We start from the raw sequence: 26766 nt of genomic DNA on the forward strand, positions 1-26766 counted from the left end.
GTTGTTAACAAACAATGTGTTCTCTAGGAAAAGAGCTGATGTCAGAAAAAAGAAAGTTAAAAACTCATTGCCGTGTCACAAATGGGTCTCTGGTGCTGTCATAGCGAAAACTGGGATGGAATTTTAATGGCACCTGGAAGCTGCTGCTGGACCTGAAGACAAATTGCTAAAACTACAGCACATCTCTGTCTGCGGAGCTGAATTGGAAGAAACAGCTCTGTATCAGCGAGCTGCCATTTGGACATTAGTCACAAAGAAAGGAAAAGACAGTCTGGAGTTAACTGTTTCAAAACACAGTGAAGGTGGGGACACAGAGTTCTCTCTGTCACTGATCAGGTGGTGGAGGGTTTGGACAGCCAGCCTGAGGAGGGAGCGGATCCACAGACATAAAGAGGACCCTTCGGACGAGAGCAGAGGGTGTCCAGGGGTGTGGTCTACCTCATTTCTGCAAGCAAACACCTCTGATAATAAGTGCTTATCATGAAAATCTAAACACTATATATTTGATCTAAATATTTAATCTGATATTAAAAGTACAATTCTCCCCCAAATTTGCCTCTTCCCTCAAAGAGGGAAAGAAAACCCACTGTGAATTATCAGTTTATAATTTCTGCAGGTGTTCTTCAATGCATATAACTCTATCTATCCCTCCCCCCCACCCATCCATCCACCCATCCATCATCCACCCATCATCCATCATCCATCCATCCACTCACCCACCCACCTCCATATTTACATGTCTGTCACATCTTCCTTCCTGCCTCACTTCTTCCCTCTATCCCTTCCTCTCCCTTCTTCTCCACTTCTTTCTCTATCAATCACTAATGGAATCATAATACACATAGCTTTTGTCAGCTTGTTTTTTTGTTTCTGTTTTCTTTTGAATGCTCCTCATGGCATGTAGGCTGTTAGTTTCCCTACTAGGGATCAATCCCTATCCCCCTGCAGTGGAAGATCAGAGTTTTAACCCCTGGACACCAGGGAAGTCCCTCAGCTTGCTTTAGTCACCTAAGAATAGATCTTGAACACGTTCCCTTGGTAGTATATATGGATTTTCCTTGTTTTTTTTTTTTAGTAGTATATATTATTTCACTGTTTTGGCATGTGCCAAAATAATTTATTGAGTCATTTCTCCACTGATGGATATTTGGTTTGCTTGTTTATCATTTCTACTACTATAAACAACTCTGCAATAAAGATATCTGTCATAAAATCTGTACCCTTTTGAGTGTTTCCACTGGTTGAAATCCTAGAAATAGAATTATGAGAAACACATATGAACATTTAAAACTTTAGTGGCTATTGTCAAATTGTTTTACGGTGTAAATCTGTATAACAGACAGGAGAGTGCCTGTTTTAGGCTCTTACCACTAGATATCCTCAAATGAAAAAAAGAAATGTTACCATTGTGTGAAACATATTTCACTTAACTTCATTTACTTACAAGTGATGTTGAGAATATTTTATTATTTTTATTGGCCATTTGTATCATCACGTGAATTTCTTTTGTGTCCTTTTCCCCTTTTCTCTCTTTTCTCTCCTTTTTCTTCCATAGGTTAGAACTCTGTGTATTAGTAAAAATCTGTACAGTTCCTGATAGCTGTGTTGCAAATGGGTTCTTCTAATTTGGCAAGTGATCATAGTTCATTCATCTCTCTGTCACACACACACATACACACGCACACACACACACATACACACACTGTTTCTTGAAGTGGTTAGGAGAAGGGGATAAGGAAATGACAAGAACTAGAAACTTATTTGAACGCTGCCCGAAGAACCCTAAGCCAATTAGTTATATAGTCCCAGTCTTCTCATTTTTATAAAAGCTAGGAACTTTTAAAAATTAATTAATTAATTTTATTTATTTATATTTTGGCTGCACTGGGTCTTTTTGTGTTCTTGCATGCAGGCTTTCTTCAGTTTCGGTGAGTGGAGGCTGCTCTTTATTGTGGTGAACATTTTTGTTGTTCATTATTGTGTAGGAACATTTTTGATACTAGGTGGTTTGAGTTTTGGGCCACATAAGCTTTCTTATCTTCCTTTAGTTCTCAAGTTACACCCTATGCATCAAAGAATCAAAGAGGATGAGTCACGGGCTTTAGAGCAGCTTTCTCCAAGTAGGTTCACCAGCATCACCATCGCAAGACTACACATTCCTGGGCGTTACCCTAGACCCCAGAATCTATCCGAAGCTCCCCAGCTCACTCCAAAGCATATTAAAATTTGAGTCACTTTAATGACATTACTCTGTACCTTTAAACAAACATCCAGCTCCTTTACCATCAGTCAGTTTGTTTTCCTGAAATCAGTCTTTGGAGCCAAAATGTTTGATAGCTCCCCAGGTTTCTTAATCCATAATCTTCCAAGTATCAGGGAACCTCTAATTAAGGGAAACCAGGCAGGACTGCAGAGGGGAGGCGGGTGAAGGAGATGCGACCTTTGGAAACTGAGCTGCCTCGTCCTGGGAAGCATGACAGGCAAGTTGCACTTTGAGCTCCCTCCTTTTCTGCCTTCTGCTCAGCACTCATCAGGAACAGAGCTCCCAAGTTGCCTATGGTCACCCTAAACTCACTCCGCGCCCTCCTCTGCCCTTCTGCCCAGGAATTCTCCTCCATCTTCCTTTAGTTTCGGGAAGTGCTGTGCTTAGTAGCACTTACTTGTATGTTAGGAGGCTCTGGGACTAAGTGTCATTCATACAAAGAGACCACATTTTCATCTAAAACGAGCGAGTTCACCAGCATCTAGCTGGCAGAGTGAGGGTGGGGTGTTTAAGAACATCTCCCCACCCATCATTACTTAGTTTGCCAAGGAACCTTTTGAGGTCCTTTTCAAGGTCCCCAGACCACAGCTGTTCAGCCTTGCCTTTTCTTCACTTGGGTTGACAAACAGGAATAAAACCTACCTTGGGGTTAGCAGTCCAGTTGGTACAGAATCTGCCTGCAATGCAGGAGACCCAGGTTTGATTCCTGGGCTGGGAACAGCCCCTGGAGAAGGAAATGGCAACCCACTCCAGTATTCTTGCCTGGAGAATCCCCTGGACAGAGGAGCCTGGCGGGCTACAGTCCATGGGGTCGCAGAGAGTTGGACACGACTTGCACATTTTTTGGGTGGATGAGCAGAACACCGACACACGGAAAGCGGGTGCCTCCTATTAAGTAACCTGAGGGCCCGCCAGGTCACCCGATGGGCGGGGCCCTAGAAGAGGAACGCTGGGCCAGTCGTGGCAGCAGAAGATGCGCGCCCTGACGTCTGCACTGTGCCCCATCAAGGCCCACGGCGGAAGTGCCGCCCTGGGCAGTACTGGGCCCCCAGAATATCTTGGGCAAACCTTCCACGTACCTTTTCTTCTCTCGTGGCTCCTGCTCCTTCTCCGGCCTGGCTGTCCCGGGGCTGCAGCTCCAGCACTGTGCGAAAGAGCTTCTCCGACGTCTGGGTCAGGAAGCCGATCTCAGCATTCGGGTGGAGGCCGTACAGGTAGGGCGACTCTGGGGGCAGCTGGGCATCGATGTACTGAAAGTCAAGGGCAAGCTCACTTGAAAACCAGCCAGACGTATCTCCCTTCTCCCACCTGACCCGTCCTCTGCAGGGCAGTCAGCGGGTCGGAGCAGGGCCCATCTGGAGCTAAGTGGGATTTCCCAGGTGGCTCAGTGGTTGGGAAAGAATCTGCCTGCAATCCAAGAGCCTTGGGTTTGATCCTTGGGTCGGGATCAAAGGGCATGGCAACCCACTCCAGTATTCTTGCCTGGGAAATCCCATGGACAGAGGAGCCTGGTGGGTTATGGTCCATGGGGTCGCAAGAGTCAGACGTGACTGAGCACGCAACAGCAACAGAGCTGAGTCTAAGTGACAGATGGCTCATTCCTTAAAGGCAAATCCACGGGTTTATTTTTGCGTTTCTTCCAGCACCCAGCACACACTCCTGGACTCTTGGTCGGTGCCCTGTAACCATCTATTAGCTGACAGATTACAGAGAGGGAAGCCTGCAAACCACCGTATCCTCCAACACCTTCTCCAGCCTCTGATCAAGTTGTTCCACCGACCAACAGTAGGGGACGCTCTTATACAACTTTCTTGGCTAAAGCCTTCAAAGTGTTTATTTAAAAAATTCTCTTTATTTACTTTCAAGAGTCTTATTGTTTTTAATTTCTTCTCATAGACTTAGTTTTCTGGATTGAGTAACTTATATGACTCACATTCTTAAATTTTAGGAAATAAAAATTTGTGTAAAGCTTGTAGCTAATGTTCCTATGACCAGTGTTTCCCTTAAATTTGTTATTCAAGGGTTCTTTTAGGAATCTTAGAAGTCAAGCAACAAAAAAGTTCTTTTTGTTTGTTCTAATTGCCTTTTAATACATTTTCATGGTGGGCTAAATAGGCAAAGATGCATACCTTAGAAATAACTGAAGTAAAAGTAAAATGACCCTGATGCTGGGGAAGATTGAAGGCAGGAGGAGAAGGGGATGACAAAGTATGAGACGGTTGGATGGCATCACCAACTCGATCTCCAGGAGTTGGTGTTGGACAGAGAAGCCTGGCGTGCTGCAGTCCATGGGAGTCGCAAATGAGTCGGACACAACTGAGCCACTGAACTGAACTGAACAGTAAAATGAAAACCCACAGTGACAGAATGAAAAAGCTCCATGAAAATGTTCTCTTGGTGTGTGTACGTGCCTCTGAGAATAGGAGGGGTGAGTGGTCTGCCCATAAGACCGTGTCCCTCTGAAGGTATTCTGAACCACTAATAGAAACTTAACCAAAAAGTTGGCTAAGTTCTTACCTGAATTTTTGCTCCTAATGGTTTTGTCAATATCCTGAATGAAAATGATCAAGTAAGTGCCCGAGATGTTGTTTGTAGAAAAGAGCAACAAATAGAATTATTGAACCAAACGTCAAGAATAAAAAGATCTCTGAAAGTTCAATTTTGTCATTAATTGGAGGCTAGAAATCCTATAGGAGCCCTCAAATTGAGCAGGCTGAGAGCCACGCTCCATGTGAGCTCAGCTCTTTCAGCCGTCCTCCCCTGGCCCTGCCCGGGTATCTCCAGTCCTCCTGGGCTGCACAGAAGGGAGACCAAGGTCCCCACCTGGTGGTAGGCACTGTAGTCCATGTTGCCGGGCAGTGGGAACCCTGGGGCCAGGGCCAGCTCTCCCTCTAGCATCTCTGGTTTGATGAACTCCTCCAGGTAGGTTCTGCAGAGTCTCCGGTCCCAGTCATCGGTGATGTGGCCCCCGTACATGATCTCACCGAAGAGGTACCGCAGGTCATCGTAGGGGACCTGAGAGACAGGAAGGGAGGAAGCCCTGTACGCGGGCCTTGGGCCGACCCGATGTGAGCCACAAGATGTGGTGGGTCTGGAGATGAGGAGCGATGTCTTTTTTCGAAAACCTTTGGCTAAACTGCACTGCACATGGGATCTTAGTTCCCTGACCAAGGATTGAACCCGTACCCCCTGCATTGGAAGCATGGAGTCTTAACCACCAGACCACCAGGGAAGTCCCAGGAGCAGTGTATTATTCATCCATGTTTCCCTGGTACTTAGCAGGGTCGAGCACCTCTGGGAGCTCATTAAACGAGGGAAGAGTTAGATCAAAGGGTGAGAAGAGGTAAGACACAGGCGCTCTTGCACACGCGCCTGCCCTCATTCATCGTCTTTAACTGTGGCAGTGAAGTCAGGCTCTACCTACGGGTCCTTTAAATATGCCAAGGTCAAGTAGAGGAGAGCAAAGACGTGGGTACTTTTCTCATTTCCTGCCATTGATTAGCTTATCAGTTAATTGTCTCCTTGGAAAGTTCAGAGTGAATGAAATGCAGCACACAAGTTCATGGATGTTAGAGTTAGGCAGGAAAGCCACTTGGAGGAAAGCCCTGGGTCCTCGTGGCAGGTGAAGCGATGGTGTGTTCTGTGGTGGACTTCCCAGGACCCTGGAGCCAGAGCCAGAGGCACTGCTTCTGGGCTTGATTCACTGTCCCCAAAGAAAGAGGGAGAGGCCTTGCAGAGGCTGTGTTTGGTCTTCCCTAAACTGAAAGAGCGTGGATCATCGTATTTCATAAAATGGAGCCATCAGGCGGGATAAAGGAGGCGAGGTGAAGGAAGAAGGAAGAATTTGGCTTCTTCAACTTTGGCAAGACCGTGCTTATGCAAGGAGCTGTGTGCACCACCACGAGAAGGTCTCTGTCTTTGGTGGATTAAATTGGGAGCTTGTAGCAGATGAGGGTGGGTCTCTTCCTGCCAATCACCACCCCCAGCAATGCTGGGAGTACACAGGGTGGTCTGGGGGGGGCCCTGGGACAGACACCCATGGGACTGACTGACACCAAGCGTGAGTCACTGTTAGTAGTTTGGTTTCCTGAGCTTTCTTTCTACCCTTACCATATCCCTCTCGCATCATGGTACTTCCTCCTCAGCCTCACGCTGCTCTTGGGGTTGACCATGCAGCGAACCTGCACTTCCTCACACCCCCGGGGGGCTGTAGACCTGTCTCAGTGAGCGCATCCCACCTCCCCGTGCAGATGCCCCATCATCTTTCTCAGAGGCACCCTCCCAACCTGCCCCTGTGCTGGCTGGAACTGTACCTTGGCGTTGGCCTCCAGGAAGTTGTAGAGCACGTTCACAGAGATGGTGAGGTCTCCGGTGTTGAAGGGGTAGGAGCGATTCCACCCCTGGGGTCCAAACTTGCGTCTTTCTGCCACCACAGCGTGAAAGTAACAAAGCGCAAAGAGGATGCTCTTAAACTCTGTCTCCCGGGAACACATCTCCAGGGTGTCCTGGAAGGAGATGATGCTCAGTGTCAGAGCAGAGCAGCCGTGATGCAGGGCAGGTGGGGCGGGGGTGAGAAGGGCGGGCCTGACCTGTCCTGGTGGAGATTTGAGTGACAGCTGGACTGTGGGTTGCGCTGCAGACAGGCATGGAGTCAGGTTTGAGAGGCCCTTGCAAAGGGGCTGGGTTTCAGTTTAGATTCAGCCTATAACAGAACTTGTCTACAGTTACAGTTTGCACACACGGACATGCTAATGAGGTTCCCAAGCGTAGCTAACAGAGAAAAGGGTAGGGGGCCACAGAAGTGTTATATTTGTCCTGTTGACAGCACTTGGTGCTGGGGTGTGGGTGGGGACACCCACAGCATCATCCCTGACTCCCCTCCTTCCTGTCATGCTTCCTTGACCATCATGGAATCTTAGTCAGTGTAATTACTGCCTGTGTGACTGACAACCCCACGGCTCATCTGCTGGGGGAACTGCCGAAGCAGAGGGCGGTGGGAATTGGAGCCACAAGAAACAGAGGGGTGGCCTGTCCTTTACATCCTAACGGGCTTGTCGCTGCAGAAGCAAGACCCCCGAGGGGTCCTGACTGCAGAGCAGAAGGCAGGGGAAATGGTCTGACTCATGAAGAGAGGATGAAAGATGGGAAGATGGAAGAAAAGAAGCAAGAGAGTCCAGAGGAAGTCAGTGGAATTGTTCTTAAATGTTAATGGGCATGGGGATGATGGTGGGGAGGGAGAAAACTGCATTGTGAAGGGCTGTTAGGATGTGAACCCTGGATTCTTTGGAAGGAAACGAGTCCTCTGAGTGAGCTCCTCTGTTTAGGAAGGAGCAGGATGCTGCAGCTAAAGCCCGAGAGGCACTTTTAAAGCTCACACAATTGGATTGGGTTCAGTCCTGGCATTTCTTCTAGGCGGTGGACCTTAGACTTTGCTTACAACAAGGAGGGAAAGCAGAGGAGATCGCAGAGATTAAGCTGTTGGTAGGTCTGATTTTTTTCCCCAGTGAACCCATGACACAGTTTTCTCTCTGGTTCCTTGATTGGGCACCATGCTTGCCATGAAGATATGAATGTGAAAGGTCAGAGGTGGTACAGGGAACAAAGTCACTGCCTCATGCAAGCAGGAACTTATTATAATAATGGCTTTTTGGAAAGAGTTGTTCTCTGCAGACATGTAGGGAGCTTCCTTTGTTACCTCTGACACACGTGGAAAATCAAGTCCTGCTGAAAAATGCCTTTAAGCACAAAGATGAGAAGCCACACTTGTGAAGCTGGATGACAGGGGGTTCACTCAAATGAAAGTCAGAATGAAATGATCATCTCCAAACAGCACAGCGGTCAGGGAAGAGGGGATGGATGAAAAGACCCCAGTTCTGCGATTTGTCCCATAAACAGTGAAAATAGGGCTCTGGAGGAACAGAGCGAATCCTAGAAGGTATTAAGTGGGCCACTGTCCCCGGGTATTTGCAAATGCAGAATGGAGCAATTGATACTCTTGTGAGCAATGAAGAGACTCCTGAATCTGTCCCTCTTCCCCCGAATGACCTACTGCAGAGGCCGGTAAAGTCCCAAACGTCAACCGTTGTGTATCCTTCCGCAGCAGAACTGGGACAAGCCAGCATCTCTTGGGATATACTTCCCAACTGCTCGATAACCAAGACTGGACATTGGGTTTGCACAGGGGTAAGCCCAAAGACAAAGGCCCCTGGGGAGGCTGACAAGATGATACTAAACCTACCGAGGCATAGTTTTATCATCTTAATAATTAGGAGCTGTACCACTGAAGCAGCTGCCGCCCCTTCCCTGTCTCTGCCAGGACCCTCAGGGCAGGCGAGCAGGGCATACCCTGCCACTGACTCCTTCAAGAAAGTGTGTTCCTCTCCTGCCCTGGGCAGGGCGGGGAGGGGGTCTGCTCTTTGGGAGAGGAGGTGCCCCGCTGCCCTCCCTCCAGGGCCCCACCTGAGTGAAGTTGTCCAGGGCCTTGTGCAGGTTGGCGTGCATGCCCGTGGGTGGCTCGCTGGTGATCTTGATGGCGTTCTCCAGGAGGCCCTGGGGGACGATGTGGCTCTCGGGGGAGGGGGCAGGCTCCGCACTCATGAAGACCCTGAACTCTCTGTGGCTGTTCTCACTGTGCTCCTCCAGCTTCTTCTCCAGGGCGCCGAGCCACTTGGCCACCAGGTGGATGTTCTGGTGGGAAGGAAGGAGCCCCCCGCCCCATGCAAGCCTCTGCTTAAGTGGTGATCAGGAAGGAGGATCGGGGTTGCGGGGGGGATACCTGGTGTTTGCTTCAAACAAATCACATCCTAGCAAGAGTCTTGGGGTTCTCAGTCATGAGGACCCCTTTTTCCTGCCATTCAGTCTATCCCTCCATGTCCTAAGGATCTCAGACTTGACCTTGAGGCTTCGGAATCCCCTGGATGACTTGTTGAAACAAAGGTTCTTGGGCCCCACCCCAGAGCTGCTGGTCCATGGAGGATCCCGAGTGCTTGCACTTCTAACAAGTTCTTAGGTGATGCTGCTGCTGCTGGTCTGGGGGTCACACTTGAAGTGTCTCACGCATGGTTACCCTCCAACTTCAGATCCCCACAGCTGACACCTGGATTTTTTTGAACTTCTGACACTCAAATGTGGGGCCCGTGGACCAGAATGTTACCATTACCTGGAAGCCAGTTAGAAATGCTGACTCAGACTTACTGAATTTGTGCACTTTAATAAGATCTTCCAGTGATTTGTTTGCATGTTCAGACTTGAAAAGCATTTATTTAAACTTCTAGCTAGCTCTCCTTCGTCCTCATCCCTCTCCAAATCATTCTGCTGATTGTTGTCAAACTTATCTTTCTAAAACACACTGGGACATCACAGCTCTCATAGAGGGAAGGCTCCTTGTCCATGCCCAAGCCCCTCTGGTCTTTGAGCCTGTCTCCTCCTTCCTGAGATTCCTATCTGTCCGTCTGTCTATGTGAAACGACATTAATTTCTTAGCACCACCTTGCAGCATGCACTTTTTACTTTAGCAAGGATAGTCACTTTGCTTCATTGCAATATGTTTCATTATGATGGACAGATAAAAGCTCCTTGATAAATATTTGAGGAAGCCTGCTTGCAGAGCCTTAAATACACAGGTCGGCACAGAACACAGTGCTGAGGCCACAGCCATCTGGTCTACTTTCTCTTTTATGAAAAGAGAAATAACAGTAATACATGCCATACTTATTTCCCAGGGTTGCTGCAAATAACTGAAGGTAATGGATTTGAGAGGGCTTTGTATACTGTGAAATGCTATGTAGGAGTTAGTAGTGGATGCCGAAATGAAAATTTGTTAGAGGAAAGAATTCCGTTGTCATCACTTATCAGAGCAGGGAGGGTGGGTGACTGGAGAGCTGCGGCTCCGTGAGCCGGGCGGCATGGCCACTCCCCAGTGAGAAACTCTGCCGCTGTATCAGGAATCCCAGCTTCCAAGTTTGATCTTGGAGATCTCTTAGGAACCACATCGGGACAAGATGTGATGGTCCAGGGCAGCAGATAGGTACCGCTTGTTGTCTTGGGAGGGGGCTGGGTTCTTGAAGGTGCTAGTGCCCAGGGTGAAGTGAAGTGAAAAAGTTAGTCGCTCAGTTGTGTCCGACCCTTTGTGACCCCATGGACTGTAGCCCGCCAGGCTTCTCTGTCTGCGGGGATTCTCCAGGCAAGAATACTGGAGTGGGTTGCCATGCCCTCCTCCAGGGGATCTTCCTGACCCAGGGATTGAACCTGGGTCTCCTACATTGCCAGTAAAGATGGATTCTTTACCATCTAAGCCATCAGGGAAAACCCAGTGGCCAGAACGGGGTCGCTTTGACAGATGAGCCTGAGACAACTGGGGAGGTCACACCCTCCCATCACTGAGCTGATCCAGTGGGAGAAGGCAGGGACCCTGCAGTCATTCTCTTTCCTCTTTAGAGTCCCACTGTTTCTGGAAAAGGAGTCCTAGGAAACAACAGGTCCTTCCGCTGCTAGGCTCAAACAAACAGTGGGATAATGAAGACCCAACAGCATGAAGTGTTCACTGAGTCATCAGGTGAGAAGAAGTTCTGAGTAATTAAAGTCAGATGGGAGGGGAGGGACTGGCTTTTCCATTTGATTCTTTCCTCCATTGCTTTCTTCACTGATTCTTTTACCCAGCAGGCTCTGGTTGAGTGTCTACTGTGTTCACAGTAGTGTGAAAGTAGTGAAAGTGTTAGTCTCTCAGTGGTGTCCGACTCTTTGCAACCCCATGGACTGTAGCCCACCAGGCTCCTATGTCCATGAAATTCTCCAGGCAAGAATACTGGAGTGGGTTGCCATGCCCTCCTCCAGGGGCTCTTCCCGACCCAGGGATTGAACTTGGGTCTCCCTCATTGCAGGCGGATTCTTCGCCATCTGAGCCAGCATCTGAGGGAAGCAGTGTGCTGGGTGCCAAAGGCAGATGGGGGATGCCTCTTTCCCTAAAAAAATGCAGCGGAGGACACAGGTATATAGTAAACTGTTCCTACAGAGCTGTGGATGCGCTCATAGAGGCGGCGGCAGGGTGTTACGGGAGGAGAGAGGGGTCCGCCGCTTGCTCTGCCACAGTCCCAGCATCCATGCAAGTTGCATGAACAGGAATGAGGACAGGCCGTGACGGAAGAAGGGCAGCCTTTACTTCCTGTGTTCAGCGAAACTCAACAGTAGGTGTTCCAGACTCCAGATGCCAACATGAGCTCTCAATGAAGAGGCTGCGTTCTGGCTGCACGTGTGGCATTCTAGTCGTGAATGTGATGGACAACACGGACCGTGTGGCCCAGAGGAAAGGTGGAGCAGAGGAGAGTTCTGTGGAAGGCATGGGAAGAGATCAGCAGCGGGAAAGATCCAGCTGAAAGCCAGCGTCCTGAGAAGATTACGAAGTCAGGGGAGGAGGGTATGGAAGGAAAGGCGGCCCAGGAGGTCTACACAGGGATGGGTCAAGAGTGAGCCCCATCAGGGCAGAGTGGGCGTACCTGCAAAATAACCCAGTGGCCTTTCTTGGCAGCCAGGTCCAGCGCGGCCTCAGCCACGACCTCCTGTCCTTGCCCCAAAGACACATTGTGGAAGTTCCGGTTGTTGAAGGTGTATCCGAGTTTTTTGCCTGAAAGGAGCGTGGAGCGGTCATTAGCACCTCTTATGTCACTGAGTGTTCACCCCACACGGCACCCCCATTGCCAGCGGCAGGAAGCCATACACTTCAACCTCATGCACAGACCTTTTTCCTTCCCAGGGTGGGGTTGCTACATCTTCCAACTTTTTGTTCCGAATTAAAAGGAAGCACATTTGTCAAGACAAAGCGACTTCTCCCCTCCCTCTTCACTGAATCCCTGCCAACTAAAAACTGTCAGTTGCTATCTGCTTCTACAAGGCCACTGTAGCTGCTGACCTTCCAAACTCCCTGAAAAGAATTCAGGGTGGAGATCAGGAACGGTGTGCTCTGTACTCTGGGAAAAACTGGCAGAACAGACGTTCACATAGATATTTTCAGGAGATTTTAGGAGCCCAAATTCTTGAATCTCCTCATATCTGGAAAAGCACTGAAATCATTAATGGAGACATCACTCCTTGTGACCAGCATCCAGCCTCGGCCAACCGTGTGCTTGGGTGCATGTACTGCCTTCACTAAAACCATATAAGACACTGACCTCCTTCCCTCACCTCTTTGGAGCAGCTCCTCAGAGCTCTCTGAGAGGCTGTGTCCCAGACTCTAGGCCTCACTTTGCCCCAAATGAAACTCAACTCACAACTCTCATGTTGGACTTTTTTTTTCCAGTTAACACCCCCAAGAGTGGACAGACATGCCCCTGCCATTTTGTGCAGCCTCCACTCCAAGACCAGGCATTGGGCCACTGTCCCTGAGTGAAAAGGCCCAAAGAGTAGCAAGTGTGTGGGTATGGCTGGGTCCAGCTTGCTTGGTCCCCTGATGCATATGAATAATAATATGTATTTTCCCTGGACACCTACTGAGAGGTGTGGCCCCAAGAGGCAGGACTCAGGTGGTTTTTAGCTTCCTGTATGTTACTCCATAGGAAACTCCTCCTTGTTATTCCCACCACATAGGACATTTACTGTCGCCATCTTGCATGAATTCGAGTGAAGAGAGGCATGCCAAGGAAGGGCCTGGCTGCGTGGGTGTGAATGTTGTGCATCTCAGTGGTGGGGGTGGAGTGAGGGAACAGCCGCATGAACATGCATGTCACAGCCGTGTCACTGGAGCAAGGCCGAGCCCCCTGTGCCCTACAGCGACTTCCCACTAGCCATCTGCTTTGCACATGGTATTATATATATGTCAATGCTATGATGACCTGGAGGGGTGGGATGGCGGGGTGTGAGGGAGGCTCGGGAGGGAGGGGATATATGTATACTCAACGGCTGATTCTCTCTGTTGTATGGCAGAAACCAACACAACACTGTAAAGCAATTATCCTCTGATTTAAAAAAAAAAGCAATGGAAAAATAAATAATAATAATGTCATGTGACAGAGGTGTGAGCTAATGCTGTGGTGATAATCACATTGCAATACATGTTGCAAAACATGGTGTACATCTGAAACTTACACAATATTCTATGTCAATTATATCTCAATTTAAAAAAAAATGAAAATCAATGAAAAAGAGTTGCTCTGTAAGCCTGCGAAAGACTTCACACAAAGAAATAACCTTACTAAAGAACACCAATTCTGTTTGGATACCGGCTATTCACCAATCCAATAAAGTTTAGAGAAAGTACACAGTGTTCTTTAGACAAAGGATCACAAAAGCGTGCAATACCATGAAGGAGCTGTTGGGCAATTTTTCTCAGAAGGTAAGGAACGCAAGAGAGAAGAGGAGAAATTTTAAAAAGAAAAAGAATCAAAGTCTGTACTTAAATTTAGTCTCAGGGGAACTAAAACTGAAGATGCAATTTGGTATCTCTGCAAAAAATTTTAAAGAACACTGTCAATATCGGAAGTGTCTTTAAAGCACTAAAAAAAAAGTATGGCGTGTTCTTGAACTGCATAGGACAAAACTGTGTGATGACTTTTTGTACTGATGAATGGTTATTACAGATTCAACAGAGATGAACCCAAGCAATACCCTTATTAAACTCTACAAATCCTAGCTGGCTATGGATTTGATGTCAGCTTTAGAACTGGGAATATAAACAATAGATTCCAAAGAAAATACTAGGATAAGGGTGCTGGGACTGTGAGATAGTCTCGGTGACATTTCTGCTCACAAAGGAGCCTATTTCTTTTCTTTATTCACAAAGGATAAAGGAAAAAAGGGGCTTAGGTTTAGATTACTTTGAATACTGTGTGCTATGACTTCCAGCCCTCCCCTCCCCCACCCCCCACCTTTAGCTCATCTTTCCCTTTCTGATCTTCTGCCCAGTGCTCCTTATGGTGGGGTCACCAGGACCCGAGTCCCACTGTAAACCTCCTTGACCATCCTGGCAGCTGTGTTTCCTCAAACGCCAGGCTCTCTGAGGACATGACAACTTCTGTGGCCCTGTCCCTCGCTCCGCACACCCCTGGAGCTGGGAGGAAGGTAAACGTTTGTCTAGCCTTCTCTTAGGACTTGCAGGCTATTTTTTCTCCACTCTTGTAAAAAACCCTTTCTCTTCTAAAGCACACGCATCAGTTAGATTACCTACTAACTTGTATGTTTTCCGCCTTCTATCAACTTCCCAGAGAAAGCCACTTTTATTAGGGCTTTGGAACTTGAAACTCTGGAATATTTGGAACTTTGGAACTTTAAAATCTTCCATCTTTTCTTGCTTCATCAGTAACTTGGTGAACTTTGCTGCTACTGTGGATGACTCGGCCGACACCCAGCCTCACATTTCCTCATCTTTCAAAGAACCTCATTCCATTTCTGCTACCCACTTTCAGAGGCTGCACCAAGGACTTTATCAGTAGGAATGATTCTGTGTCTCAAACATTATTCTTTCATACTTATTCACAATGATAATGTCCTGTTCTCCAGATTGTTTAATCTTTTTTAAAAAATTATTTTAAAACATTGATTTATGTGTTTGCTTTTAGCTGTGCTGGGTCTTTGTGGTGGTGCTCCGGCTTCTCACTGGGGCAGCTCCTCCTGTTGCAGGGCACAGGATCCAGGCACGTGGGCTCGGTAGCTGTGGCACGAGGGTGGCTGCTCAGTAGCTGCTCCTCGGCACGTGGAAACCCAGACGAGGGATCGAGCCTGTGTCCCCTGCACTGGCAGGCAGATTCTTAACCAGCGGACCACCAGGGAGGCCCCAGGCTGTTTAATCGATTACTCCCTGCTCATATGATTCTGTGTCAGTAAAACGCCCAGTGCGTCGACTCCTCTGTTTATCCTAACCCTCATCTTTACCTCCCTGTTATTTTAATATGGATCCAGTAATCCTTCATTTGAGCCATGATCTTATAAGATTCTTAACTGTTGTCCATTCTACACCTGCATCATCCAACTTTTGTAAAACCGTAACCCTGGCCGGCTACAGTTCATGAGGTTTCAAGAGAGTTGGACACAACTGAGCAATTGGTGCTTTTGAACTATGGTGTTGGAGAAGACTCTTGAGAGTCCCTTGGACTGCAAGGAGATCAAACCAGTCAATATTAAAGGAAATCAGTCCTGTATACTCATTGGAAGGACTGAGGCTGAAGCTGAAGCTCCAATATTTTGGCCACCCGATGTGAAGAACTGATTCTTTAGAAAAGACCCTGATTCTGGGAAAGATTGAAGGCAGGAGGAGAAGGGGACAACAGAGGATGAGATGGTTGGATGGTATCACCAGTTCGAAGGACATTAGTTTGAGCAAGCTCCGGGAGCTGGTGATGGACAGGAAAGCCTGGCGTGCTACAGTCCATGGGGTCACAAAGAGTCGGACATGACTAATCGACCGAACTGAACTGAAAGACTAAACACACACACATACACACACAATCCTGCACAGATCTGAGCATTAATACAAGAGAAAAATAACACACTGGGTGAGCTGGGGCCACAGCAAGTTGACAATTCTCAATCTTAGGAGACTGGTCATCTTTCCACGTGTCCAGAAGTTGCTACATTCCCCATTCCCCTCTTCCTTTAACCTTCCTTTAACCTTCGAAGGGGACTTCCCTGGAAGTCCAGTGGTTAGGACTCCATGCTTCCACTGTAGCGGCCGAGGGATCAATCCCTGGTTGGGGAATTAAGATCCCGCATGCTGCACAGTGTGGCAAAGTAAATAAATAAATAAATATAAAAAAAAGAAAGCTTTTTTTAAAGAGAAAGTATTTAAAAATAAATAAATAAACTTCCTAATGGAGCCCCCCACTTCTTATGCTCAGCATTTGGCTCCACTCCCTACTGTTCCCCCAGCCGGAGAAGACATCTGCCATCTGGTAGAACACCTTCTATTACTGCCATTGTATCTGACACTTCCCACATCCCTGTTCCATCCCCCTCCACAGCCCCCGCAATGGAAGAGGTACCCCCCACTCTCCTAGTATAAGAACAGAGAGAGGACTGCCTCTCCACACAGAAACAACACTCTGCTGATCTTGAAGCTGCTCTGTAGAGACTGGACTTGCTCCAACCTGGCCAACTTCAACTGGTGCTTAAGAAAAAGAGAATGGGGTCAGGAGCAGTGAAAAAGAGACTCTAATCAAAGTGTTGATAATCTAGCTGCAAAGACGCTGAATTGAAAACTGTTTCTTTGAACACCCCTGGTAGCAGGCTGACAAAAATCTAAAGGAGCCTGTTGTTCTGACCAGCACATTGAAAAGAGAAAGAGAAGGCAGTGGAAGACCAAGGTGGTAGATAAATGGAAATGTCAGGATTCATTGTGTCAATGCCAGATAACTGGACAAAGGAGGATGGAGACTGAGCAAGATCATGTACGAGTCAAGTGAAAGAAGGACCAGAGACGATGCCTTGTGAGGGTGGAAAGGGGAGGTCCTCTGCCAGGAGGGCCAAGGAGGATGCTGTGCTTTGAAAGGATGTGAGAAAAGGGTATAAAGGAAAAGCAAACCGAGCTGCCTCAAAGAACAGGAGAATCATCATTGTCACTGCAGTGCCGTATGATGCTACTGGAGTCTTAGTGTTTCAGAGCCTTTTTGCACCTGAGATTTCATGTTTATCCTCACAGTAACCCTAGGAGGAAGGTAATAGGGTGACTGGAAACAACGGGTGATTGCTTTTAGATGAACCAAAAGCGAAAACAATGGTGCCAATAAGCAAGTGTGGCTCCTTCTGGAAGCAGGTGATGAGAAGAGAGAGGAGGGACTTCCCTGGTGGTCCAGTGGTTAAGACTTTGTGCTCCCACAGCAGGGCACATGGGTTCCATCCCTGATCAGGGAACTATGATCCCGAACTCTGCACGGCGTGGTCAAAATAGATAAAATGAGGAGACATGATGAGAAAAGAGAGAGAGGAGGGTAAAATTAAACGAGTGTTAAAGGATAGATCTGTGAAGGCAAGAAGGATGCCGTGTGGGTGGGTGGTGGCAGGTTCATGTTCAAACAGAGGCCAAAGACAGTGGATGGAATTTCCTCTTCCTCCTCCTCTATTGAGGATGGAAAATCCTGGAGGAGACACAAGTGTCAGAAAAGCACAGATGCTTTTTTTTTAAATTTATTTAATTAAACATTTTTATTTTATATTGGAGTATAGTTGATTTACAATGCTGTGTCAGTTTCAGGTGTATAGCAAAGTGATTCAGTTATATATATATATATACACATATATGTATATATATATATCTTTCACTTTTCAGATTCTTAGAAAAGCACACATTCTTAATCAACTGTCAACAGATGAGCTTTGGAAGCTTAGAGAGCTCCCAAGATCATACAGAGAATTCTGTTTGCCTGAGGGTTCATGCATTTTGGGAGAAGGGCTGGAGGGAGGGTGGGAGAAATAAAATCTTTCATCTGACTTTCAGGGTGTTAAAACCTAGCCCAATATTAGAACTGCCGTGGGGCTTCCCTGGTGGCTCAGTAATAAAGACTCTACCTGCCAGTACAGGAGACACGGGTTCGATCCCTGATCTGGAAAGACCTCACGTGCTGCAGGGTCAGCTAAGCCCGTGTGCCACAATGACGAGGGCTGTGCTCTAGAGCCTGGGAGCTGCAACTACTGAGGCCCACACCCCCTAGAGCCCTTGTTCTGCAACAAGTGAAGCCACCACCGTGAGAAGCCCCTGCACTTCAGCTAGAGAGTAGCCCCTGCTTGCCGCAACTAGAGGAAAGCAGTGAAGACCCACCACAGCCAAATAAATAAATAATAACTGCCTTGATGAAACAAAGGGATAGAGACATGAAGGAGTTAAGAGCATGGATCACACACTCAAAGGCGGGGAAGGATCCCAGGCTTTCTAAGAGGCTACGTGGAGTAAAGCAGTGGACGGTTTGATGTACAGATTCTGCCCAAGTGCAGATGGTGAGTTTCCTTTATAAGCGGGGGCCTAGCAGACACAGGGGAAAGTGTTTGAGTCAGCCGTGTGGATTCCAAACCTGAGAACAGGAGTCCATCAGACAAAATGATTAGACCCAAGATGGGGAGCGCATGATGAACCCAGAGTGTATGTTCTAACTGGGTGCAGGAGAAAACAAGTCAAGCCACCCAGAAAGCGGCACAGGTGCGCAGGTAATCACTAGCTGATGAGCGGCAATATTGCCTCAGCTAAGGGAATGTGCGTGAAGGTTAAACCAAGGGCAGGGCTGAGATGATACATTCAGAGACAAATAACCAGTATGGTTCAGGGACAGGTCAGCTTGCCTGGAATGACAGAAAGCTTCAATTTACATGATGAAATAGTTGGAGGTCACTTGGCAAAGAACAGGAGGACATTGCTCATAAACAGGGTATATGAAAGCTTCCAAAAAGGAAAACACTGACTAAAAATGAGGAGGCTAGATTTGTTAATATGAAAGGAATAAAACCTCCATGGGGCAGAAGAATACAGAACTCTATTAAAAAAAAACTGAAAGTCAGGAACAACTTTGCAATGTTACAACAGTTGTTTTATGTGCATTCATTCATTTACTAATTCATCCGACTGATATTTACTGAGCCCCGCTCTGTGCCACTCAAACTTTTAGGCACAGATAAAATCCTAAGCAAGATGATGTGGTCCTTGATCTCCAGGGTCTTAGTGAGAAGTAGGTAGGCAAATGTAAGTTAAATAATAAAAGAAAGGTTTAATTAGAATTGTATCGGGATTTCCTTGGTGGTCCAGTGGTTAAGTATCCACCTGCCAATGCAGCTGATGTGGGTTTGATCCCTGGTCCAGGAACTAGCAGCCTTCATGCTGCAGGGCAACAAAGTCTGTGCATCCTAGAGCCTGTGCTCTGCAACAAGAGAAGCCAGTGCAGTGAGAAGCCCACACATCACAACTAGAGAGTAGCCCCTGCCCGCTGCCACTGGAGAAGGCCCGCAATCAAGAGCCCACATGCCACAACAAAGGCCCAGCACAGCCAAATAAATAAATAAATACAAATTTTAAAAGAACTGTATTAAATGCTCTGATGCAAATACATGTGTAAGGGAGACCCAGATGGTCTTGCAGGGAGAAGTTCAGGAGATGATCCATGCAGGACGGGGAGGCACTGGACCAAAGAACTGAGGAGAAGTATTTCAGATAAAAGGGACTGCTTGGTTTAGGGTGGGGAACACGTGTATACCCATGGTGGATTCATGTCAATGTATGGCAAAACCAATATAATATTGTAAAGAAAATTTAAAAAAAATTTAAAAAAGGGACTGCTTGTGAAAATGCCCTGGGCTGGGAGGGCTCATGAGGTGATGGCCCTAAGAGAGCCATGTGGCTGGAGTATTGGTGTGAGTTTGGGGGAAGTTAAGATCTAAAGCTGAGGGCTTCCTTGGTGGCTTAGTGGTAAAGAATCTACCTGCCAATGGAGGAGATGTGGGTTCAATACATGGGTTGGGAAGATGCCCTGGAGAAGGAAATGGCAATCCACTTCAGTATTCTTGCCTGGGAAATCCCATGGACAGAGGAGCCTGGTGGGCTACAGTCCATGAGTCAAAAGAAGAGTTGGACATGACTGAGCAATTAAACGACAACAAAAGATCCAAGGCTGGACAGAAAGACTGTGGCTTGCAGGTCACGGAGACCATGTCAGTGGTATTGGACCTTACTTTTACATCAGTGGGGAGCCACTAGAGAGGTTTTGGTAGAAGTGCATTATAATCAGATCTGAGATTTAGCAAGATGAGTCTGGCTGTGAGCGGCAAAAGATTGCAGATGGAGGAGAAGAACAGAGATGTTAATAGGCTCTTGGGATAGTCCAGGAGACAGTTTGGTGACTCAGATGAGGGAGGCACAATGATACAATTAGACCCATTTGAAACACATTTAGGAGGTAGAATCAATAGGACTAAGTGTGATGGGTGGGAGGAGATATCCAAGGTGACTGATTCTCAGGTTTCTGACATGAGCAACTTGGTGAATTGTGGTGATATTTACAAAAAATGAGAGAGCAAGATTACCAGAGATAAAGAGAGGTATGACTCTCCCACGTGAAAAAGCAGGCTGAGTGCTGAGAAGGTAAATGAAAAAGACCTGCACCTAACTCAGCTCATGAAATGTCACAACACAGGGTAGAGAGATGATTTGAAAGTTCCCAGGGAATAAAAACAGGTCACCAACAAAGAAACAAGGGCAGGGGATTTCCCTGTGGTCCAGTGGTTAAGACTCCAAGTTTCCAACACAGGAGACATGGGTTCAATCCCTGGTCAGAGAACTAAGATCCTATATGCCATGTGGCCAAAAATTAAATACTTAGAAAAAAAGAAAAAAGAAACAAGGGAAGGATAACACCCTACTAGCATATGGTCTCATAGGAATAAAACTGAGTTCTAGAGGACAATCGAGCATTGTGGACACATTCTGAGTAAAAAAAAATCATTTTGGACCTAGCAGAACTCATCAAATGAGTATGTGGGCAAAACTGAAGTCTTTTTAGACACCCAAAGATTCAGAAATTTTACTTTCCATGATTTTTTCCTGATGACCTATGCTAGCAAAATTAGGATGAAGCCAATTGATTGTCAGTAACGGGAGCTAAGTTCTTATTTTTCATATCAGAGGGTAAGTAGATACTGAAACTTGATAAATCCAGAAAGAGTAATATAAACTACTAGTAGGAAATAGAGAAGAAATTATTAGAAAGAATAAATTCAGAAATAGGCAAAAGCCCAGGGTCTGAGAAAGGATACTGGGTGCGGGGAGGGCTGGACTGAGAACTGTCGCTTTTCTAAGTTCTTTGTTATCGGTATTTAAAAAATTTGCTACTTGAACTTTTGGGAGATCACGAAAATATACATTAAATTAGTGAATAAGATGATGCTCTCCCTTAAGCAGGTATCTACTCTTCGGAGCCAAACACCAGGTATATGGTATATATTCCTTTCATTGTTGTTGTTGTTGAGTCTCTGAAGTCATGTCATACTCTTTTTGCGACTCATGGACTATAGCCCTCCAGGTTCTTCTGTCCTTGGGATTTCCCAGGCAAGAATACTGGAGATTACTCCAGGTAATCTTCCTGACCCAGGGATTGAACTCACGCCTCCTACATCGGTAGGTGGATTCTTTACCGCTGAGCCACCAGGAAAGCCCATTCCTTTCATTACATATGGAATAACAGGTTGCTTGTGGAGGTATAGTACTTGGTCTGTATTCTTACCTATAAAGACCCGACTCTATAAAAACCCAAGTCTTGATTTAACTTTGCAACATATTGCAATTTTGTTAGTTTTATAGTTTTGATTAGTCATTTATTTGCTCACCCCCTCATTTACTTACTGAGTATCTATCATATGAAAAGCACTAGGAACTTGAATACTATGCTGAAAAGGCCATTTATCCCCAGGGAGCTCTCACTCTCACATAAAGACACCACAGTCATTAAACGGTTACAATGTGACATAGATAGAAGGGTGCTCTAAGAGTACATGGGAGGGATACCAAGCACTCTGGAAGTCAAGTAGGGCTTCCTGGAGGTGGTGACAGTGAAATGGGTATTTAAAGGATGAGTAGAAGGTAGTCTGGTGAAGGGAAGGCTAGAGGGGAAACAGACTATTCAGGAGAATGGAATGGCTTCTGTGTTGAGTGAGAAAGAGGGCAGTAGGGAAATACAGGCAGAATAAGGAGCTCCCAAAGATGTCCATGTCCTAAATCCCAGAATTGGTGAATAGATGTGACTTTACCTGGCAAAAGAGACTCTACAGATGTGATTAAAGACCTCCAGATGGGGAGATGACGATGGGTTGTCTGAGTGGGCCTGATAGTAGGTGTCCTTATGAGGGAATGGGGTAGACAGTAAGCCCCATTTGTGATTCCTGACCTCCAGAACTATAAAATAATGGTGTTACCTTAAGCCTCTACATTTGTGATCATTTGTTACAGAAGAAACACGAAACCATTAATGGAAACTAGGCTGGATAGGGAGAGACTGGAGCATGAAGCTCCCTATAAGTCAAGTTAAGGAGTTTGGACTTTATCGTGAAGGCAGTAGGAGCTGTAAAAGGATTGTACCTGTATTTCAGAATCACTGCTCCAACTACAGGCAGGGGAATGGCTGGCAGGGAGGGTGGTGAGACAAAGTCTCCTCATGAATCTGCTACCTTATATCCCAGAACAGTCCTCCGGCTGGTGTAGACCCCCTGGGGTCAGTTTGGCAGTGACCCAGATCTCTGTATGCTTAGCAAATATCAAGCACTGCAAAACGAGCCTTGAATCAGGAAAACTGAAGCTGACAGAGGCAGAGCAACAGTGCGTGGGGCCGGTGCCACCTAGGCTCCAGGGTGAGGTTTTCATACCTTGACTTTCCACATCCTTCAAGGGGTCCACCCCTGGAGACAGGATGAAGAACATGGGCGTGGCTGGTCCTGATTCTTCAAAAGAGGCTGCGAAGTCCAGTGCTCTTCCCACCACGTATTTGCTTCCTAACTTCTCCTCAATAAAATCTCTGCCAGGAGGGGAGAAAAAGGTCTATGTATAGACATCAGTCACAGAATGATAACATATGAGCAACAGAGGTCTGTGGAAATGGAAATATGCACTCAAGGTCACAGCTTGGCAGTTACAGAGCTGGGAGCAACACCAACGCTACTTACTAAGTGAACACTCACAACCTGTGTTACTAGTTGTGCACCTGCTCACCTAGATCAGGGCTTCTTCTGGATCCCCATCCATCCAGGCCACTGCTGACTCCTATATGGAACCTAGATGTCCTGTTACATCACCACCACCCATCAGAAGACTGCCAGGAGCAACGTCTTCAGAAAGCAGCTAAACCCTCCACACCTTATATCCCTGAGCTCTTCCATGCCTGTGTGTGTATGTTTAGTTGCTCAGTTGTGTCCGACTCTTTGCAGCCCTGTAGCATGCCAGGCTTCTCTGTCCATGGGATTTTTTTTCAGGCAAGAATACTGGAGTGCATTGCCAGTCCTTTCCACCAGGGGATCTTCCCAACCCAGGGACCGAAGCAGCATCTCCTGCATTAGCAGGAAGATTCTTTACCCCTGAGATGTCAATGAGCACCTCTTCCCAAATGGTTCACTTAGATTTTAAGACAATACTGCAATATATTGTCAGTACATGTGTGTTGACGATACATGTGTTGACAATACACATGTTTAAGAACACAGAGCAACAGGCCTCGTGGGATTCTGGACGTTGGTACAAAGGCTTCTGTCACGGTAAACGCGTGGCTTTGGGCTCAGCCCTGCTGGCCTGGCCACACTCACCCTGCCTTCCTTGCCTCCCCTGGCCTCCTCGCCACCCCTGGCCTCCCCATGGCCACCCGTCCCTACCGCAGGGCATAGGTCATCCGGTCGGGCCGCAGGACTCTTATCATGCAGAGGCGCTGCAGGGCTGTCTTGTTCTTCCACTCCTGGGGGAACTTTTCCTTCTCAGGACATTCAGATTCCACGAACTTTTTCCAGCTCTTGGCGGATCCCTCAATGTCCCGATCCAGATTACAGAATTCTTCCATTGATGAAAGTGCCTGAAAAAGGTCAGGGAACCTGGCTCTGGATGCAGTTTCTCCTGAAAGCTGTCATTTGCATCATCATTGGGGGTAGGGGAGCAGGATGGTCTTATAAACACAATTCTGTTTCATCTATCCTCCTTTTCTGGATTCTTGACTATTCCCCCCAGAACACCAAGGAAAAGGAAGGATTTTGATCAACTCACCTCCATCAAAAGCCCCAGGGATGTGTAAGGTTTAACAAACCAAGTGTTTGGGAAGTGATCAGCAGTGGGACTGAGAGAACCTCCCAGGAGGGGACCACACGGGAAGAGGGACAAGAGGATGCTGTGAGTTTTCTGGTCACAGAGCTCTGGTACTGAAGTCTCTGACGCCTCCCTTTCAATCCTATTCTCACGCTGCCAGCAACCCCTGTCAATTCCATCCCTCAAAATGTCTCTAGGATCTAGGATCATTAACTTTGTGTTAATGCCAACTCTAAAATTTCCATGTGTCTCTTGCTTTCATAAAGATTAAATCCAAATACATGAATCAAATCTCTTCCTTTAGGGCTTCCCACCAATCCATCCAGTTAACCACCCAGCCCACGTCCTTCCCCCTCTGTCCACCCACATCTGACTTAACCCTGGAAATGTGCCAGGCGCTCTCGCAGCTTGATGCCTGGTTCACACTTCTTGCATCGCAGGAGCAGCCCTCCCCTCCACAAATTCTACTCCTTTCCTTTCTCATGTTGGGCATAATTATGTATCAAGGTTCTACAAGTTGTTAAAGTGTTAGTCACTCAGTCATGTCTGACTCTTTGAGACCCCATGGACAGAGAAGCCTGGTGGGTTACAGGCAAGAATACTGGAGTGGGTTGCCATTCCCTTCTCCAGGGGATCTTCCTGACCCAGGGATTGAACCTGGGTCTCCTGCTTTGCAGGCAGATTCTTTAAATTCTTTACTGTCTGAGTCACCAGGGAAGCCTTTACAAATTGCTAACAAATTGTTCAAGTCCAGTCCAAAACCAGCCACCCCACTCACATCCATCTTCTCTAACCTGGAACACACAGCCCTCCCACTCCCCTTTGTGGACCACTCAGAGCTACTCACAGAGTTGATATATTTAATAAAGACTGACTCGCTTTATGGATGTGTGACTGCTGATCACTTTTAAGCCTTGTCTCTCCCTCTTCCTCTTCTGCTCCACCAGGCAAGCTGGTAGGTAATCTGGGTGCTCCTTCCTTTGTGCTGAAGGGAAGTTGTATCATGCAAGCCTTTGCCCCACTCCCCAACAGTCACAAAAAGCCCAAGACACCACCTTCCCTGGTTCTCTCAAGCCATTTTCACGCTACTTGGGAACTCCCCTACTCTGCCCAGAAAGTCTCACTATGTGAGCAACAAATTCTTTCATGCCTTCTGGGTATGCGTGAGGCATTGTCAATCTAGACAGGGGAACTGCATTTTGGGTGGGGGTCCATCCTGTTTCTTCAGAGTGCCCAGGTGAATCTCACTGACTTAGTCACCTACATGCAGCCTTTCCACAGTCACTCAACTCCGCCTGTGGGTTCCATCTCTCCAATGAGATTAAAAGCTACACTGGGTCCAGGGCATCTACCACAGTGCTGTGAACTTTAAGGAACCCAAGCATTCTCATTATGTGAAATCTTTCACTCATCCTTTGGTATTTATGAGATGCCTGCTACATGCCAAGTACTTGGGAATACAAAGGCAAACCCCAAAATACATGCACCTTCAAGGCACTTACAATCCTAAACAGAAAGGGATGAGGGAAGCCTTAAATGTAAAATTCTGTTGGGCAAAGAGGGAGGTGGAGAGAAGGGAAGGGTGTTTCATGGGGAAGGGTCCACAGAGCCTGTGTCTGAAGCAGGGAGGGTATGGTGCATGGCAGAGGCCATGTGACTGCAGTGGAGGGGTGACAGGCGACAAGGGGAAGGTCAGGCTGCAGAAGGACACGTACACTCGAGCTGGGCTTGCCCAGGCTCTTCTCCTGAGTTGGACGAACCCATGTCCCATCTTTAGTTGCCCTTTCACCTGGGCTCTGCGGCTTCCCAACGTCACTCTGATCACTCAGAGCAGGGAGCGCACCTGTGGTGCTGAGACGTGACCTGGACTGGAGTGGGGGTGGCAGGGGAGAGGGGGCGTGGGGAGTGCAGGGGGAGGAGGAGCATGGTGCGTGGTAGAGGAGGGGCGGTTTTTGGAATGGACGGGGGAGGAGGGAGTGGAGTGTATGATGGTGGTTGAGGCACCAGAAGATGAGAGCTCTGGTCCCAGGGCCACCTCTTATGAGCCTCTTTTGACTCAGAGCCTGTTCTTAAACCTTTGTGGGCTTTGATTTTCTCATTTGGAAAATGAGGCCATGTAATCATCTGCCTAGCTCATGGCTCTAATGTACATATGGGTGCTCAGAAGACTGTAAAGCCCCTCTTTGTGCTTTTTGGGGGCTCCTATGTTATCAGATTGCAATTGCTGGTCTGCTTGTCTGTGACTCCCACAAGACTGCGAGTTCCCTGTGGGCAAGAACATTCTGTGCCGTCTCTGTAGCCTCAGGCTTTGCAGGCTGCCTGGCACTTAGGAAGCACTGCATTAAAAAAGCTGGACATCTGGGCGGCTGTTGGGAGGGCCCTTGGCAGGCTGAGCAAAGCTACAGACGTGGTGCTTAGCTCTCTCTGTGCCGAGGACCAAACTTCCGTCCTCCTTCAGGCGGCCACTTTCCCTCTCTTCCCAGCTTGTGTCCCCATTAACCCTCCTGCAGGCCCATTACCCTCCTCTGGAGTCACCACAAAACTGAGGACATTACAGGGTGATCAGGGCTCCCAGCTGGTGTGGCTGGGTCTGAAACACGCTTTCCTAAAGCTCTGGGTTGAACACAATTGCAATGTTTAATCTTCCAAATGAGGGAAAGGGATTTCTAGCCTTCTAATAAGCTAAATGGAAATGACTAATTAACCTAATTACGTTGGACTGGGTACCAAAGTACAACTGTGCTAAATTGGCATCCGGAGATAGGTGGGAGGG

The 26766-nt window shown here is 47.4% G+C and overlaps 1 protein-coding gene across 1 annotated transcript in view; it reads right to left on the bottom strand.

The window, feature by feature from the left end:
* Positions 1 to 26766, bottom strand: part of DNAH9 (dynein axonemal heavy chain 9) — a 277788-nt gene that overhangs the window by 12783 nt on the left and 238239 nt on the right. Inside the window, exons 60-66 of the mRNA XM_043473954.1 lie at positions 23573 to 23766; positions 22577 to 22725; positions 11755 to 11882; positions 8723 to 8950; positions 6577 to 6768; positions 5087 to 5278; positions 3343 to 3513 (exon numbers count right to left, since the gene is read on the bottom strand). Coding sequence (XP_043329889.1) covers positions 3343 to 3513; positions 5087 to 5278; positions 6577 to 6768; positions 8723 to 8950; positions 11755 to 11882; positions 22577 to 22725; positions 23573 to 23766 — 1254 coding nt within the window. The remainder of the gene's footprint in view (positions 1 to 3342; positions 3514 to 5086; positions 5279 to 6576; positions 6769 to 8722; positions 8951 to 11754; positions 11883 to 22576; positions 22726 to 23572; positions 23767 to 26766) is intronic.

The sequence above is a fragment of the Cervus canadensis genome, chromosome 1 (assembly GCF_019320065.1).
Source record: "Cervus canadensis isolate Bull #8, Minnesota chromosome 1, ASM1932006v1, whole genome shotgun sequence".
In the NCBI taxonomy this organism is placed as follows: Eukaryota; Metazoa; Chordata; class Mammalia; order Artiodactyla; family Cervidae; genus Cervus; species Cervus canadensis.